Source organism: Natrix helvetica, assembly GCF_964273705.1.
Source record: "Natrix helvetica genome assembly, chromosome: Z".
Lineage (NCBI taxonomy): Eukaryota > Metazoa > Chordata > Lepidosauria > Squamata > Natricidae > Natrix > Natrix helvetica.
In genome coordinates, this window is record NC_138554.1 from 50,463,615 (window position 1) to 50,482,230 (window position 18,616).

The 18,616-nt window shown below is 39.7% G+C and overlaps 2 protein-coding genes across 20 annotated transcripts in view; one reads left to right on the forward strand and one right to left on the reverse strand.

The window, feature by feature from the left end:
• Positions 1–9,871, forward strand: part of KANSL1 (KAT8 regulatory NSL complex subunit 1) — a 189,756-nt gene extending 179,885 nt beyond the window's left edge. For all 8 annotated transcript variants that reach the window (XM_081969743.1, XM_081969742.1, XM_081969741.1 and 5 more), the window contains 3 exons: positions 6,191–6,303; positions 8,940–9,186; positions 9,565–9,871. In XM_081969743.1, the coding sequence (XP_081825869.1) occupies positions 6,191–6,303; positions 8,940–9,186; positions 9,565–9,792 (588 nt within the window). In that variant the 3' untranslated portion in view covers positions 9,793–9,871. The remainder of the gene's footprint in view (positions 1–6,190; positions 6,304–8,939; positions 9,187–9,564) is intronic.
• A 726-nt stretch (positions 9,872–10,597) lies between these two features.
• MAPT (microtubule associated protein tau) overlaps positions 10,598–18,616 on the reverse strand; it is a 99,493-nt gene continuing 91,474 nt past the window's right edge. For 11 of the 12 annotated variants that reach the window (XM_081969753.1, XM_081969761.1, XM_081969756.1 and 8 more), the window contains one exon: positions 10,598–17,633. In XM_081969753.1, the coding sequence (XP_081825879.1) occupies positions 17,418–17,633 (216 nt within the window). In that variant the 3' untranslated portion in view covers positions 10,598–17,417. Of the gene's footprint in view, positions 17,634–18,410; positions 18,541–18,616 lie in introns of all 12 variants that reach the window. The other variant, XM_081969758.1, reaches the window with a different exon arrangement.

Sequence of the window (18,616 nt, forward strand, 5' to 3'; positions counted from 1 at the left end):
TTGGGGTCAATAATCACCTTATTCCAGAGCCTGGGTAAAGATCTCTGTTTTTAAGACTTTCTAGAGCAGGGACTTCCAGTGGGTGCTGTGCCAGAAAAGGTACCATGACAGAGGTCCTGCTTCCTGGGTTCTTCTGGATAGCGTTGAATGGAAACCATAGCACATCACTTCTGCCTGATGTTATTGGATACGCAGGTGTCATGGAAGAGAGGCAGTCATTCAAATAAAGTAGCCTTGTGTCAATAAAGAGCTTTACTGGCAGTCCTTGAGTTACGGCTATTCATCCAGCAACAGTTCAAAGTTAACAGCGGCACTGAAAGAATGAATTTACATCTGGTCTCTGAAGTTATGACTGTTGCAGTGGCCCCTTAAGTTATATGGTCAAAATTTGAGCGATTGGCAGCACTGACGGCAGGGACCCTTCAACTCCCCTCTGCTTATCTTCCCCTCCCCAACCCAAAATCTCAAAATCGCTTTTGACAGCCCGGTATTCCTCACAGGAGTACAGGGGATAAATTAGAGGCCTGAGGTCCAGCAATTTCAACCAGTTACCCCTAGGCTGCTATTTTAGTCCCAGCACCACTGTGGCCTCAAGCCTCCAAGCGCTACAATGCAAAATTGCCACCCTGCTCTCTGCAGGCCCTGCCACACCCAGTTGACCTTAGCTGCCTTCCATTGCTGACCAGAGGCACCCAGCCTTACTCCATATCAGGCTGCCATTGGCTGTTCTAGTCCTTTGTACTGTTCTCCAATTAGTATGCCCCATTCACACAATCCTTCAGAAAGTCTCAGAAGCTTTATGAAGATTTTCCAAAGCATCGCAAAGCAGAGTGCATTGCTGGTAGCCTTCGATTTACAACAGTTCATTCAGTGACCATTCAAAGTTACAACAGCATTGAAAAAAGTAACCTAAGATCGTTTTTCACACTTAGGCTTGTGGCAGAATTGCCATGCTCACGTAATCAAAATACATATGCTTGGCAACTGGTTAATATTTATGATGGTTGCCATGTCCCAGGACCACGTGATCACTTTTTGTGACCTTTTTTTTTTAAAATTAAAAGTTTTAATAATTTTTACAAATGCTTCCCCTTCCCTCCCACCCACCCCCAACCTCCCAGAGCAAAATACAGGGTATAAACATTTAACAATCATACACTAACATAAGCTAACTGACTTTAACGTCCTACCTCCTCTTGTGCTTTAACTCCCCTTTTATTAAACTAACTTTAGATAAATTGTAACATTCCTTGTGCCGTCACTCATAAGCTAATTGAAATTTTTTAGTCGACCTTCTGACAAGCAAAATCAGAGGAAGCCAGATTCACTTAACAACTGTGTTACTAACTTAATAATTGCAGTGATTCATTTAACAACCGTGACAAGAAAGATCGTCAAATGAGGCAAAACTCATTGGACAAATGTCCCACTTAACAACAGAAAATTTGTTGTCGTAAGTTGAGAACTACCTGTATGAGGAGAACAGCACAAACCGCTTTGGGGGTGGGGGAAAGGCCTGGAATAGCCAATAGCTGCCTCACATAAGAGCCAGATCAGGTGCAACCTCCTCTGCAGCAGGAGGAGGAGGAGTAAGGGCATGGCAGGGTCTGTGGAACGCAGTTGGGTAAGGGTTTTGTTCTGTGGCATTTAGGTGGTTGGTTATGGCACAAAACCTGAGGCATCACTCTTGACTGCTGTGGCTGAAGTTGAGGCCTAGAGGTGGAAGCAGCTACCTGAATTCCCCGGATCTCTATTTAAGCCCTTATTGCTGCTGTTCAGTGCCTAACAATGGTGGAATTCAGTGAACGACAATGTGGAGTGCTAGATGATGAGGTCATCTGATGTTTTGCCTAATGAACACATTGCTTAACAGTGCCAGTTACCAGGAGTAGATAATTACCAGTGCCTTGAATTGTGTTTGAAAGCTCACTGGCAACTCTCAGAGTAGGGATTTTTCCAGTTATGAAGAATGTACAAAAAAAATTATCCTTGAAAGTAATGCACTGAAAAGATTCATCTAGTGATAACCATTTCTGTGGAATCTGGCAAGCTATTTGGAGATATACAGCTTTCCACTACTGTGTATAAAAGTGTGTGCGCGCGTACACACACACACCAAACAAAGTCCAGGTGAGATTTCGTGCCAGTTTTTTTTTTTAGAAAGGGCACATCAACTATCATCTTGAGTTCCCAATATCTGAGGCAGCATTCAAAGTACCCAGCAAATAATGCTTGACAATGGGGAGGGAAGGGCAGAGAGACCCTGGGACTTTGTAATATTTAGCTTGGAGAAAGCGTGGTTGTGTTCTTGGAAAATACTATCCGAAGAGAGAGTTGTATGAGCTGAGGCATACTACAGTTGCAAAAGCAGTATCATGGCATCAGCATAATGCTGTGTTTACCTATGTTAGCTGTTGCTCCACTAAGGCCAGAGTTGAGAGAGAGGAGTAACCTCCAAAGGAAAAGGCAACAAGCTATTGCTTGGCATGCATTAACAAGAATAAAAGAGCTGCCTAATTAATGTTACATCTCACCATGCTTTTAAATGAATATCTCATTTCCTGCTACATCCTATTTTATAGGTATTAGTAGGTTCCTAGGCAACACCTTACTAGCTCTCAGTAACTATCTCAAGGTGGGAGACAGCCTCACACTTGGAAGGGGAAATAATCTTTATTTAGAGCCCAGCAGCATCTTTATATTCTCCAGGCTGATGGGTCAGTGACATTAGGGGATATTTGCTTTGTTTATACAAATCTAAACAAGCTGTGATCACTTTGTATCAATGATTCCTTACTTGTGCAAAGCAATGAAGAAATCTGTTTTATTTTTCCTTGCCCATCCTCTTGTCACAGGCAATTTTTCTGTTCCAGTTAATGAGAAAACTTATGAAATTGCTGCATCAATTATCCCTGGAAGGATTTTTCAGCCTGTTACTGAGCTGTATCTAGGTAGCTAATGAGGAGGATTGATAGACCCAAGTTTTGGAATTTAGTATCTTTAAGGCTAGGTTAGCATTGCCCATTGGAGATTCCTGCTTATTAGATTAGAGAGCAAAGACCCTCCGCATTTCAGCAAATAGAAATCATATGAGGAAGACTATTCTTAAGAATTGTGTTGTGATCTGCTCTTCAGATTCTGTGGAAATTTCTTCTCTAGGTCAAGATAATAGGAAAGTAGTCAGAGCCTTTTCATGTGAAGTTTCTGTTGTCCTCTACTGAAGACTTTGTAGTGTGCTTTGATCTCAGGAAGCTTATCCAGTTGCCCTTTTTACGCTACTACATAATTTTAATGTGTCTTCTCTATTAAAAAAAATCTGGTTTCAAAATTACTTAGAGAAAACTCAGGCATTTTATGGTGTCTGGGCCACATTGATACTTTGGCTGTACTGGTGGGGCTGACAGTTGGCAGTTAGAAATCAAATGTAGAGAAACACGCAGCAGAGGAGAGAAGAAGCCAAGTTAGGTCCAACTCTACACAATTCTTGTATGCTCCTTTAGTCAGCTGTTGGCTGCAGGAGGATAAGGGGAGGAAGTGCTTTTCTACTCCTGTGCAGTACTTGCCCCTCAACTGAAGCAACCAGAGGAATTGATATGATGAATTTTGAGGACATCAAATCAGGTTACATTGGTTCGGCCCTTTACAACAATCATAGTTTTTCATGTGGCCCCTTGGGAAAATTAATTACTCACGCCTGACTTAGAAGATAGTTGGAATTCGGAGAGCTAGTTTGGTGTTGTGGTTAAGCCAGTAATCTTCAACCTTTCCATCTTGGCAGCCCAGCACACAGGGGGTGGGTGGGTGGGGGTGAGTGGCAGGAGCACTCCGCACCATTGGTCCAAGCGACGGGCACCCACATCCTCCACCCGCGCAAATGGAGCTTCGTTTGTGAGGGGAGGGGTGCTTTTGGAAGGCTGCACTTGTGTGAGTAGCGGGCACCTATGCAAACAGCAGGCACTTGGGCTCGTGTAGATGATGCTTGTGCTCGCGCACAAAGCTCCACTTACATCAGTGGAGAGTGCTCACGCAAGTGGAGCTTCCCTCATGAGCCCAAGCGCCTTCCACTCAAGCACCCTCTGCTCGTGCAAATAGAGTTTCACATGGGCATGCTTGCCCACTGTTCGATTGCAGCTTTGCGAGCACTTGCCCATCACTCATGTCCTGTTTTGAACAGGCCATGGCCCAGTAGTGGCCTGGGGATTGGGGACCCCTGGGTTAAAGCATCGGGTTAAAAACCAGAATACTGTAAGTTCTAGTCCTGTCTTGGGTATGAAACCAGCTGGATGATCTTGGGTCGGTTACTTTCTTGCAGTCCCAGGAAGTTTTTATCTAGAAAAAGGTGATTGAATTGATTGTATGATAATAGGATGATGACGATGACCACAATGACAAAATTGTCCATGCATTGGATTTTGCCATTTTTCTTTGACAGTTCATATGAATATACCATCAGATACTCAGTTTTATCCACATCTTAAGAAATTAGTCTTCCTCAGGAAATTATACTGATTCCCAACCATACTAGTTATCATTGAGAGATGTGGAGGTTAAAAATCCATATAGGTCGATGGTGCCAGGTTGGAGAAGACTGCTCTAGTTGCATGGAAATGTTTGAACCAGAAATGTATAAAATACCTTCTCCTTGGGTTCTCTTAGGTGTTTAATTTTATCCAGATCAAAATTTCAATATTCTCTTCTGCTGGTAGAGAATTGAAGTCTAAAATCTGAACTTGGTTACCCTATCTTACCTCAAGAGAGTATATTTGTAGAAGAAACTTGATATGGTTATTCATAGGGGATATGCACTTCCTTTAAAGACTTCCAAATTCCAAAAAGCATGCTTCAGAGTATATGGGAGCACAAAAGTGACTCCTGTTTCAAATTATTTAAAACAGCATTGCCTTTTTTTATGATCACAAAATTGCTTGGAGGAAGTTGCAGACACATGTTTCTGCACGCTGCAAAACATTCCTATTGAGTTGAATCCAAAGGATGATACAGCCCTGAAAAAAATGTTTTGTAATTGTAACCTATGCCAGGTAAAAGCAGGATTGCAAATTCATGGGTGTAATATGAAGAATCTTTGACCTAATGACTGTTTGTTCTAATTTATGATGGTGCTGAACAAAAGGACATATTACCCCCTCCCAAAGTTTCCACTGTTACAGCATCCCTGCAGTCTCAATAAAAATTGGGATGCTTGACATCACATCTGTCCTTAATAACTGCAAGTCCCCTTCATCAGAGACCGGGAGGCATTTCCTAGTTAGGCCCACCAGTTCATCAGCTTTGCTTCTGCTTCACCAAACCCAGATGGCTTGAGCCCTCTCCCTACCCCACTGCTTACCTTCCCTTTCCATGCAGCTGCTGACGCGCGCTCCTAATCAAAGTGAGGCACAGTTACTGTAGAAAGCTAGCCAGTGTAATGTTTCCAAAGATAGAGCGAACTTCAAATCATTGCTAGAGTTGGTGAATATCTTTCAGTGTTCTGAAGCTCTTTTGAAACATCACATTTGATAGCTTCCTGTAGTAGATGTATTTCATTGTTGACTGGAAGTCTTGTCAGCATAGCATGAATTGGAAATAAGTAGACCCATGAGTAGTAGTTGGGGGGGGGGGGGGGGGAGACCTGTCTGCAGTCAGATTTTGTTGACTTAAGGCCTTCCAGCCAATAATAAATTTCCATGCACCAGTGACCATTGGCCTTCCCAGGGCCTCCCCACCCCTAAAGCACCTTGCAAGTGGTTTAACAAGTCTAATGGGGAAAACTGGGTTGTGGTTGTTAAGCAAGGCAGTCACAGGTATGTCTCACTTAATGGCTGCAATGAGGCATTACTCCCAAATTTTGGGCTTGGTAGTGGTCATATGTCACCTATCAGCAGACACAGGATATGACTATGAGTCTTTTTGCCCTGTTCTTCATTAATTTCTCAGGAAAAAGAAAGAAAGTAAGCTTGCTTTATGGCTAGAAAAATTATGTCTTTCAAGTTTCTTAAATTTAGAGTCTTTCAGTTGGATAATTTACAGTCTTTCAATTACCTATTTTAAGAAGTGAATAAGGTAGGCCTGTGATGAAAAAATAACTACTATTCTTGGAGAGCTTTATGGAGTGCCTCAATAGGGCAATAGGACAAGTTTTGCAAAGCTTCAGTCCTATTCCAATCCTAACCTTCTTTCATGACTTTTTCAGATAGAGGATATGTCTGATACAGCCTTTGCCACTCTCCATGCTAAGTGTGAGGAAATGGAGCGAGCCAGGTGGCTGTGGAGCACAAGTTTGCCGCCACAACGGCGAGGTAGCAGGTAAGACTGGCTGCTGCTTCAGAAGCAGAGTGCTTAGCAACCTCAACACTTCAGTTATAAGCACCTGCTGTTAACTTTTTAGCAGCATTGCAGCAAATACCATTTCCCTGTTGAGATACAAAGCTCATTTGGGCATGAATAATGGGGTGGGGTGGGGGGTTTGCAGAAAAGCATTTCCTGGTGCTAAAGTAGTTTGCACTAGTGAGAATATATCCTTCAGTAAAAGAAGTTGATCTGCATTTGTATTACTGATACCTGGGACATTATTCTCCAGGAAGAGTTCAGAAGCTTTACAGTCATACATGACTTGGGAAGCACATCTGCTACAAAGTATAATAGGATAGCTCCCTGTTCCAGGAAGTTTAGAACTTGAACTTCAGAGAAGTAAAAATGAAGGGGAGTGGGGGTGAAAAATGGAATTTGGGATAGAGAAAAGGTCTCTCAGCTACTTTTATTTCATGTGTGAAGGTGTTTTTTAACAGTTTATGCCTTTTGAATTTTCAATACTTCTGCATAGATACTATCTAAAACAAGATGAGTTCTCCATACAAGTTCTAAAATTAGAGAAAGAGAACCCAAGTAAACATTAAGTCAAAAACAGTATATCTGTCAATTTATTAATCAGGGAAAATAATCTAAAGCCACATATTTGTACTTGGCGGAAATATATAAATCTCTAAAATTATCAATTCGTTTGAAGGAGAAATTGGAGATGGTATTTCAGTCAATGAGGAACAGTGCAATGGTTCATTGGTTAAGATGCTGGGCTTGTTGGCTGGAAAAGCTGCAGCCCAGTTCGAGACCCAAGCACCATGTGACAGGATGAGCTCCCATCTTCACCCCAGCTCCTGCCAACATAGCAGTTCAAATGCAGGCAAATGCAAGTAGATACATAGGTATCACTTTGGTGGGAAGGTAACTGCGCTCTGTGCCTTAATGTTCATAGAAATGTCTTCTGGTAGTGCTGGCTTGGAGATGAGCCCCCTCCCTCTTAATTGGCAACAACTAGTGGAGTAAAATCCACAAGGACTTTACTGTATCTGTTTATTTCAATCAGTGAGGTGACAATCAGGTATGAATGTAGAGATCCTGCTTTATTTAAAAAGCACAGTTATGGATATTCATTATCAAAGGCTGATCTTCTCAACAGGTGTGTCATTGTGTCATGGCTCAAACAAAGATTTCTAAGGACTTCTGAAAAAGAGTTGTTGATTCTCACTAGTCTGGAAGTGGTTTTCATATTATTTTCAAAGAGTTTGGACTTCACCAGTTCACGGTCAGGCAGATGATGTTGCATTGCCTCCATTGTATACTATTGTTATTTTCCACATGAGAGGTTGGCCAAGCAAGACCACAATAAGATCAAAGACCCTCAGGGTAATGTCTAAGAAACTAAAGGCCAATCTTTCATAGGTGAATGTCCGTATTTGTGAGACCATCCTCAGGAGAAAACTGAATAACAGTGCCGGGCATGGCAGGGTTGCAAGGAGAAAGCCAGTAGTAACTTTCCAAAAGGAAAAAAAGAAGTTCATGTGTAGTTTGCAAAATACTATCTGGATGGGCCCGAATGCTGTTAGAAGAATGTTCTGTGGATAGATGAAACCAAAATTACATTTATTTTGACTTGAATAAAAAGTGTTAATGTTTAGTAAAAGGCAAATCCTGCCTTCCAGTATGAAAATCTCTCCCATCTTTGAAACATGGCAGATCATGGTTTAGACTTGCTTTGCTATTTCTGGATAAGGACAAGCTTGCCATTATTGATGGAACTATTCTGAATTGAACCAGCAAATTTTATGGAAAAACTTCAGGCTATCATCTGTGCCCTAAAGCTCAACCGCATCATGCAACAGGGCGATGACCCAAAACATACAGGCTGCATGACCGAAGTGGCTCAACAACATCTCTGAATTGAAGCTTTCTGTAAGGAGGAATGGATAAAATTTATCCAGGCTGATTGCAGGCTGATCAATAGTTAATGGAAACATTTAGCTGCAGTTACTGCTACCCAAGGGAGGCACACCAGTTATTGAAAGCAAAACTTTTTATACTTGCAAACACAAATACTCTGATATGTAGCTATGGATCATTTTCATAAAATGTCTTTGATTCATTTAATTGGATTCTCTTTATCTAGTTTTAGAATGTGTGGAGAACAGGTCAGTTTCTAGGTCATATTTATATAGACATACTGAACTTGAAAAGGTTCATAAACTTTAAAAGCACCACTGTAATTGAGTTCTTGAAATAGTAAAGAGTTTGTGTCAAAAGCTTTTGGATGAAGGATAGATTCAGAAAGCGGGGAGGACATAAGAGAGATGTTTTGAGAGAGTTTCAAGTGTAAAAAAAGAGTAAGCCTTTTCTGAAAGAAGGAGACCTTGTGTGAAGAGAGCATGGCCATCATCGGCAGAGATGTATGCAAGAGAGGAGGGAAATGATAAGGACCATGCCAGGATTCTTTAGAATAGGGGACTTTTCATTGGCAAGTAACCATTCACTTTCCCCGTGTCATTTATTGCTTCTAAGCTTCATTTTTTATTTGTCTGGATTAAGATGGGAGAATGTAATACATTGAAGAAAAATTGTACTAATTAATAATTGCCATCCTTATATGTTAGTATTTATTTTAATTTCAGGTCGTACAGGTCTACAGATGGACGGACAACCCCACAGTTGGGGAACCCATCTACTCCACAGCCAGCTTCACCAGATGTTGGAAACTGCTGTCCCCATTCAGATTTATCCCATCTATACTCTCCATGCAGCCCCATCAGTCCTGACCTGTTCTCTGGTCCTCATACCCCTTTGTCTCGGGACTCCATGCGGCATCTGTCAACAGAGGACACACGTTGTTCCACACCTGATTCTGGCCTTGATGAACAGGTGAGTGAGTGCATCTCTTTTGGTATTTAATGAAACAATCTATGACTCTGTTGGCCTTGTAGGTGAGGATTGCCCTTGTTAATTTGATTTGTTTTTTTTTACCTACAAAGATTGAAAATATTCTTGGTTTCTGGCCCCAGATTTGGGGGATACCAGTTGCATATAGACTGAAAATTACTTTTAATTGCAGTTCTATTCCGAAAGAATATTTCTGGTTTCCAGATTACGTCTTGTATTAGTCTTGAGTGTTTACACTCAGCAGCAGTGTGCTTCATTGCTGTAGTTGCTCAGTGTGTTTCATTCCAAGGGCTTCCAGATAAAGTGCAATGGGACACAGAAGCGATGAAGCCTACCAACCTCTCTGCCTTTTCTTCCCAGACCATACAGCCCTGGGAACGGCGCACTTTTCCACTGAACTACAATCCCAAGACGGAGTGTGAGGAAGAGACAGACCCACAGGACCGGTCATCACGTTGCACGCGGCGCACATCAGGCAGCAAGCCCTCCCGAGAACCAGACACTGCCTCCATCTCACCTTCCCTTGCTTGCTTCAAGAGCCGGAATCCGGGGGCCACAGCCACAGTTCAGCGGCCGGCCCACAGATAAAAGAGGGACAGGAAAGCGGAGGAAAAAGAAAAAAAAATCCACCAAATTAACTCTTGGCATTAAAAGTTTCTGAAATCTGTGTTTGATATTCAAACATCCTGCCGGGAATTTTCACAGTTTTTAGTGAATTTAAGGAGTTTAGAAACTGATTTCTTTCTTTCACTCCTTCTCCTCCCCCCCCCCCCTTTCTTTCCACATTTCTTTGTCTCACACACATCTTATCCAGTGCTGTGGTCTGATGAGGAGAGCAAACCTGCCACTCCCTCCCTGATCGTGTACACTCCTCAGAAAGGAGAGAGAAGCTGGCTGGTTTACCCTGGAATTAGTTTTCTGGTGAAAGGATACTTTTCAATTTTTTTTCTTTCTTTTACTGTTTAGTGTCTGTTTTCCTCACCTGCCAACCTCACGGTGCCCCCCCCCCTCACCCTTAAAAGTTAGTGAAGTGAAATTAATGGTAACAAGTGATGTTTCCTGAAAGAGACCTTCCCTCCCTCCCACTGCCCACTGGCACTAGAAAGCACTTGCAATGCAAACTCAAGATCACTTGGTTCCTTAAGGGATAGCTACCCATTGCACCTACTATCAACAACAAGCTCTTCTCCAGAAACCTTTGATATGTTCTGGGGTTTTCCGCTGCTTCTGAGACCGTCTCTCCATATTAAACAAGAAGTTCAGTTGTGCGAGAAAAAGCAATTTTCCATAATCAGCCTGGATATGTTTTGGATGTTTTGTTCATATGTGTTTTGTTTTTTAATGGCAGATTATTAGTGGGGAGAAGGCTGACAGCCATTCATTTCAAGAGGAACCTTTTTTTTTTTCTGGATGTGATCTAGGGTTACTTTCTTCCCCTTTCCCTGTTAATTACTAACACTTCTGTGTTTTCTTTTAATTTTGCATTCTGTCCATTAGTTTGAAAGCTGTAGGTTACACATCTCCAGCTAATAGATTGCAATACAGTAGTGTTGAGCCTTAAGTACTGGGAGCGATGTCACAGGATTCAACAATTTGCCACCCCAGATCCACAAGCCATATAGTGAGTGTGGTATAATCTCATTGTTCCCTTTTCTTCCACCCTCTATTAAAAAAAGTAGTCTATGCATTGTTTGAGATTGCATTTAAATTTGAACATATGTCTTGAGTACCAAAATATTTGTTTTTTCCAGAGAAAGATTGGATGTTGTTATTCACCTCTACCTCTTACTTATCTCAACTGCAACTTAACAAGTTTTGAGGCAGAAATGAGTCTCAATTATGTGCGTGCCCCCCCCCCCCCTGCCCTGCCCCAGAAAATGGCTTGAGCCGAGTGCCAAGCTGATCAGATCTGGCTTTTTTTATATTTAAAGAAGCAATTTTGAGAAATGAATCTGTCCATTTTTCTTTTACTGAAAATGGCTTGGGTTGACATTTGCCAAGCTGAACAGATCTGGAGTTTTTGTTTTGTTTTTGTAATTTAAAGAGATGATTTGAGAGAGAACTGAATCTCACGTCATGTTTTTTTTCCCCCTTTAAAATGGCTTGGGCTGAGTCTTGCCAAGCTGACAAATCTGGTTTTTTGTTGTTGTTGTTGTTGTTTAAAGTGCAGACTTGAGTAAGAACAAATCTCAGTCATGTTCTCTCCCCCCCCCCCTTTAATTGGCTTGGGCTGAGTCTTGCCAAACTGAACAGATCTGATTTTTTAAAATTTGTTTATTTAAGATTTTTTCCCCTGAAAATGGCTTGGGTTGACTTTTGCCAAACTGAACAGATCTGGTTGTTTTTGTGTTTTTTTTTGTTAAATTCAAAGACCAGATTTGAGAGAGAACTGAATCTGAGTATGGTCCCGTCCCCCACTTTAAAATGGCTTGGGCTGAATCTTGCCAAGCTGAACAGGTCTGACTTTTTTTTTTATATATTTAGAGACAATTTTGAGAAATGAATATGACAATTCCCCCCCCCCCTGAAAAAGGCTTGGGTTGACTTTTGTCAAGCTGAACAGATCTGTTTTGTTGTTGTTGTTTAATTTAAAGTGCAGATTTGAGAGAGAACTGAATCTCAGTCATGGTTTTTTTCCCATTTAAAATGGCTTGGACTGAATCTTGCCAAGCTCAACAAATCATTTGTTTATTTATTTATTTAAGAAGCAGTCTCCCCCCCCCTCCAAAAAAAATGACTTGGCCTGGCTTTTGCCACGCTCAACAGATCTGATTTTTTAAAAAATTTAAAGAGCACTTTTGAGAGAGAAGTAAATCTCAATCTTGTCCCCAACACACAAACACCCACCCTTACGGCTTGGGCTGATTTTTGCCATGGTGAACAGATCTGGGTTTTTTTTTAATTTAAAGAGCAGTTTTGAGAGAGAAGTAAATCTCAATTTCCTTTCCTGAAAATAGCTTGGACTGACCTTTGCCTTGATGAACAGATCTGATTTTTTTTATTTAAAGAGCAGTTTTGAGAGAGAAGTAAATCTCAAATCTTTTTTCTTTTCTTTTCCTGAAAATGGTTTGGGCTGACTTTTGCCAAGCTGAACAGATCTGAATTTTTTTTTCAATTTAAAGAGTAGTTTTGAGAGAGAAGTAAATGTCATGTCTTTTTTTTTTCCTCCTAAAAATGGCTTGGGATGATTTTTGCCAAGTTGAACAGATCAGAATTTATTTTAGTTTTAATTTAATTTAAGGCCACTGTCCTCACTTCACTTCCCTTGTCACTCCCATATTTTGCACACCAATCCATTGTAATGTTTTCCTGACCTTAGCGGTGTGGCTGTTGGTCCCTGTCCTGTTGTTAAGCATTGCGCCTGTCTTCTATATTAATCACATCACCAAAAAAGGAAAAAAAAACTTTTTTCTCATTTTGTAATCGTAACAAAATAGTAGCTAAACTGCTTAATGGTTGGGATTTTTTCACAATTTTCAACATTACCTAAAGTTTTTGGTTCTGTTCTGTTTATTTTTTTTTAAAGGAAAAAAACCCAATGCTACTATATCCCTCTGCATTAAGTGCTTTTCTATTTATAAAGTTGAAAATTCTGAATAACCATCTTAGCGTTAAAAAGGAAAAAAAATCTACAAAAAAGAAAAATAAAACCCACCTTGTATTTTGTAAATATTTCTTTTCCTGCTTCGATCTGTGTAATGTCCTTGTTATATAGAAATGCTTTTCTTCAGAGAAGCTGATCTTTGTTTAATGTCTTGATTCTGTTGGCCAAAGCACCAATGTGTGCTTATAAAAAAAAATTAAAAAAATTTAAAAGTTAAGGAAAGTGCTATAATTTATTGGGGAATAATATGGGGAAAATACATTGTAGGGGATTTAGAGAATTAAGGAAACTATTTCAACAGAAAACACAGTGGTTTTCATTTTTGGATTGTAAAATGAATTTTGCGAACTATTGATAATATTTCAAAAAAATAGTACTTTTTTCAGACAGGTGATTTAGCCAGGATTTTGAGAATTTTACTTTTTATGATAGGTAAAGCAGCTGAATAAAAGTGAATGCCATTTATGGAATGGGCAAGAGATGCTGCAAGAGATGGAAGGTGCAAAGACAATCACAGTTGCCTTAATCAGCCTGGCGTGAGCACCATTCCATCCTTTCAATAAAAGGAAAGTCTTTCAGGCTTAATTCTGATAATTACATTAAGTCTGGGAGCTTTTCTTAATGGCAGTTTGGAAGAAGTTTGCCCTTCTTCTGTGCGGGGAGTTTTCTTCAACAAAGACAATACATTGAATTATTGTTGTAATGACTTTTTATTTCCAAATTCACTTTTACAGCAACAGTCAGTGTAAACCAGTTGTTAAAACACACAAATACAACATGGACAGTTACAGACAGGTAGCTAAGCTAGGATGACCATATGGAGATCTCATGCCCTTCCCACCCTCTCCCGGTTTCCCCGTCTCTGAAAAAAACTTTTAAAAGGGACTGATGGTGTTTTCCAAACTCCATTGTCCCTTTTTTGTACTTGCAAATTTATGTAATAAAGCCCCTTTTTGTGAACTTCAAAACCAATATGTCATGTTTTAACACTTTTAAACCCCTAGATATGTATTTATATACTAAGATAAAACAGAAGCCACTCAGTTTAAGATGGCTTTGGTCTGGAACCACCTTGGTCTTCACCATCTGGGGGAAAACATCTGTGAATCCTAGAAGGACACAAAGTCAATCAAAATACAGTTGGGAAATGGGACCTATGATCAAAGAAAATGGCTAAAAGAGGGTAGGTGAAAAAATTCAGAACACTCAAATATGTGTGAAATGCTTTGGAAAGAGGAGGATTTAAGCACTAGTAAATATAAATTGAGGCAAGGCATAATTTTCTGAAAAAGGACTTAAAGAACAATACTCTTTCTAGAAGTAGAGCATGATTTATCTTCACTGTTGAATGCTGAAGAAAGAGTTATCAAATGTGGGGTGTTTTTAGGCTTATGCTACTACAGTAGCTGCCAAGGATATTGTAAGATTTTCCAGCCCAAAGTCCTCAAAACGCAAGCAAAAAGAAATCACAATGGCATAGTATATAGCTTCGCAGTGAAAGATTTTCCTATTTTGATTATTTTTAGATTTAAAAAAAGAATAAACCTACCATCCTAACAACTACAGAGGTAACAACAGGCTTATAAATGACTGGAAAGTGACTGTTGATGTACAGATGAATCCTCTGCAAAATCTTCTCTTCCACTTGAGTGTTTGAGGAGTAAAATACCTCCTTAGCTCTAGAAGCTCTCCGTTACTGTCCAACCCACTCTCCCCTTCAGATCCCACAAGTTCTGCTTGTCAAAACTTTCTTCACATGATCCAAATGATTGATTAGAATACAAAAAAGAGGAAACCTCCTTTGAACTGATGGAGCAAGTAATTTCCCCTTGACTTTTATATTGGTACTGAAAAAGGATGGGTGGTACCACAGATGAACATCATGTTTTACAGCAAATCAAAAGGGCAATGCTGCTGACCAGGAATTGTCAACTTGTGTGATTTCTTCAACTTGGTGCTGCTCCTCTATCCATTCCCCCTCCCCCAGAATATGATGGGTATTAAGGATCATAAAGCAAATGATAATAACTGGACCTTCTTTTAATTGGCTTTGAAACAAAATGTTTCTTTTTACCACAGATGCTTTATCTGTTGCCTACTAAGGTATCCTGATTTTGGTAATTTCAAATTTTCAGACTTGAAATCAGATTAGCATGTTAAAAAATAGATTGCTTCCAGAGCAAACTAGTTTTCTTAAAAGCCCTTTCAAACTTTGATCATTGTCAATTTTTGCTGTCAACCAAACACATGCAGTTAGACTTTGAGTTAGCATGATTACCTTTGATCACATGCATGAAACTACAGCATGCAGAGAAAAACCAATCTCTTATGACTGTTGGCTCAACCTAGAAAGGATACAGGCTGGGATTTTCATTATAGTCCAAAGGGATACCATGAACTAGGTTGGAAAGGGATGATCACCAAGGAAGTTTCCTGCCATTGCTCTGAGTGTAGAAGAGTGAGCAAGAAAACAGAATTCAATAGTGATAAACACCACAATGATTGTACATATTGCAAGCTTCAGTTATTGTGGAAAGAAGAATGTATCTCTAAAATCAACTAGATATTCTTAGGTGCTCTTAAAGCACTCCGCTATAATTGATCCAACAGTCATTCTTGTTTTACTCCGCCTATAAAATTCCTTATTTTTATGTTCTTTTGAAATTTTCATCAAATCATCCTAAAAAAAATGTCTCCGCAATTTCAAACATCGCTAAATCTGGTAGAAAGGAACAAACCAGTTATTCACAATTTCTGCTTAGTCTAATTTGTTGCCCTTCACAGATATATTTCATATAACACAGATTCTTGGAGGACTCTAAATTTATTCATTGCCACTATGACAGGTAATGCAAGATGGGAGTTGTAATTCAGTAATATTTTTGTGGAATATCAAATATATCCCCTTGGCATAGAAAAATTTCTCCCAACAGCGAGCAGCATGTGGGGAAAAGCTTGTTAAATCAGTGCTTTCATGCAACGTGCCTTACGAAAATTATGTTTTTTCACAGTGGATCAATTAAAGTTCGCAGATCTTCAGAAATCAAATGTCTTTTTTAGCAGTGCTTGCTGCATTGCAGTGAGTGAGCTTAATAGCAGAAACACATCCCTCATTCTTACAGCTAGTTCTTATGACAACTCTTCTGCTATTTCTGAATTACAACTCCCATGATCCCTAACAGCTTGATGATTAGACTCATGTGGTTGAGTGCAAATCGTAATTCTGCAATATCTAAGGTGCTAAAGAGTCTCCTGAATAACCCACAACTAGTAACTGAATGCTAACTATTGAAAGGAGTGTACTTGCTTCTGGCTATGATTTCTGATGTGTGATGCTTCTTTCAAATACACAAATATTACATAAAGATGTATGAGATATAGGTCAAAATATACATGTTCCCACTTCTGCTGAACTGGTGTCCCTTTCACGCAATTGTCCTTCCTAAAAAACACCTGCATGCACCATAAATAAGTACATCAATTCCTTTATTTTTAAATATGCCTAGAGCCATACCTCTATCCCACAAATTTCTACATTTACAAAAAACATTGGAACAACCAGGCCAATTGGGCTGAACACAAAGGCAAATTTGCTTCTTCCCCAGCAACTCTGGACAATTTTTTTATGGTGTGACAAAATCATGGAGGTTGAAGGTGAGATGGGCAAAAGAGAGGCAATAGTTAACTGTTTGAAAAAGAGAAAAAAGAATGTAACTGATCCAATAAAATTAAAAGAACTTAGCATATAAGAAATTAATTAAGTCCAATTATTTTAGTAGGATGACTATACAGCCTAAAGTCAAAGGTTAATTTTAGATACAAACAAAAAATAGATAAGCTATCGCCTTTAAAATACATCATTTCAATTAAAGAGAACTGGCATTCTGCAGGCTTTCAAGGCAGTTTTGGCTTATATCTTAATTATCCAAAGCATGCAGTTTTATCTTGAACTTAAACCTGGTTCCCACAAATTCTCAGTACCAAAAAGAATAGATGCATATGTAACATAACAGTCCTTTCAAAAGCTCTCTTTTCTATATCAAAATTTTTCCTTCAAAGGAAGAAATATACTTCAAATATTAAAGCCTGGGATTCCAGCTCTAGCAGGAGAGACATTTGAAGTAGAAGGTCTGCTTGTACACTAGAAATCTCTGGACCTGCATTAACTTCTATACTAAATCAGCAGCCATGATTGTTAAGGTGGTCATGAGGCTTCTATGTCTTAAATTTCAATGGAAAAAACTTGGCCAAATAATGAGCATGTACAGCAGAATATATCATTTTACATCCCCAAGTTTGAGATTTCAAACATCATTAATTTATATGTAGTCAATTAAATTTCTTTTTGTTTTGAGGTGAGGTGAAGTGATGGGAGACTTTAAACAGCGTATTCCATATAGGATGGAAATCTTTGCTTCCAAGTTGTTAATTATTATGAAATCCTAAGACCACAGATGACTGTTTAAATAAAGGAAGGAGAGGGAGCAGATTAGAATTGATATTAACTTTAAATAAATAGGAATGATGAAGGATGTAGATGGGGAAAAAAGAACAGAAAGAAAGGCCAGAGTTAATTTTTCTCTTATTATATCCAACCACTACAATACAATCACAAGCCTTGCTTGGCCAGGGAAGCAGAAACTTCATCAGCCAATGTGGCCAGTTGAGGGGAGTCCACCATGTTGATGCTTCCAGTCGAAGAGACATTGCTAAGGCGATGAGGAGAAGCCTCTCCAGAAGCAGTGGGTGATTTGTAGACAATTTCAGCTCCATGATCAGTCTTGGCTTTGGCATTCTCACGAAAGGTCAATTTGTGGCTCTCAATCTGAAATGAGACAAGGTGAAATGGTGAGAACAGAATGAGGCAGGGAATTAAAACCTTCCTCACTTCAGTCATATGTTGGTACAGACAAAATGGTTCAGCCTATGGAAACATTCTCATATTTTAATGTGTGATTCTAAGAATAAACTCTGGGATCCTTCTTGCCAATCAGAAAGTGTTGATTATCTATGGTTACTCGACCAGCATATCCTGACATACCACTACCATATAAAGTCCAAGCTACAAATTATCCAGATAAAAGATATAAACCTTTGTGCAAAAATAGTAACTTTTTACAAAAAAAGCTTTCCAGACCCAATGAAATATTTCACAGGAAATATTATGCTCATCTGAATTCTGTATGATTGGACTCAAAATACACAAAAACTCCTTAAAATACTTTGCAGATGAATGTGAGGGGTGGTGGTGAGTAGGATTGATTGTAAGAGAAACTGAGGGGGGAGCCCTAAAAAATTAGGTAATGCCTCGTTCCACAAGCACAACCTGCCTTCTTCAAATAGGACAACCTGCCTCTGCCACCCCAGTTGCACACACCTCTATTCATCCAACCCAACATTAAGAGGTGCAGAATCCCTGGTTTTTATCACACTGGGGAGCCTAACATTCCTCAACGCTCATTTAATACTGACAACTTTTTTTCCAATTGGAAAAAGAAAGAATAGGAATGAAATTATTCCAGCCACCCAGCCACCCATCCAGCTTTGGCATCTAATTCCCTTCTTGCTCTCATAAAGCTAATGACAACAGGTAACTACTTACTGACATCGCATGGGTGCAAGTCGGGGAGTGGGCTCTCCTCAGGGATGGAGGGCTCCGTGATGGGGGAAGGAAGCCCAGCCTTATTGGGGCAGTTTTGTACACGGTTCTTGTCTTCCTTGCCCTTCTCTCTCTGCATGTGGGTGGAGAAGGTCAGTGGGATGCAAAACAGCATCATCAAATAAGATGACAATGAAACCAAAACTTTT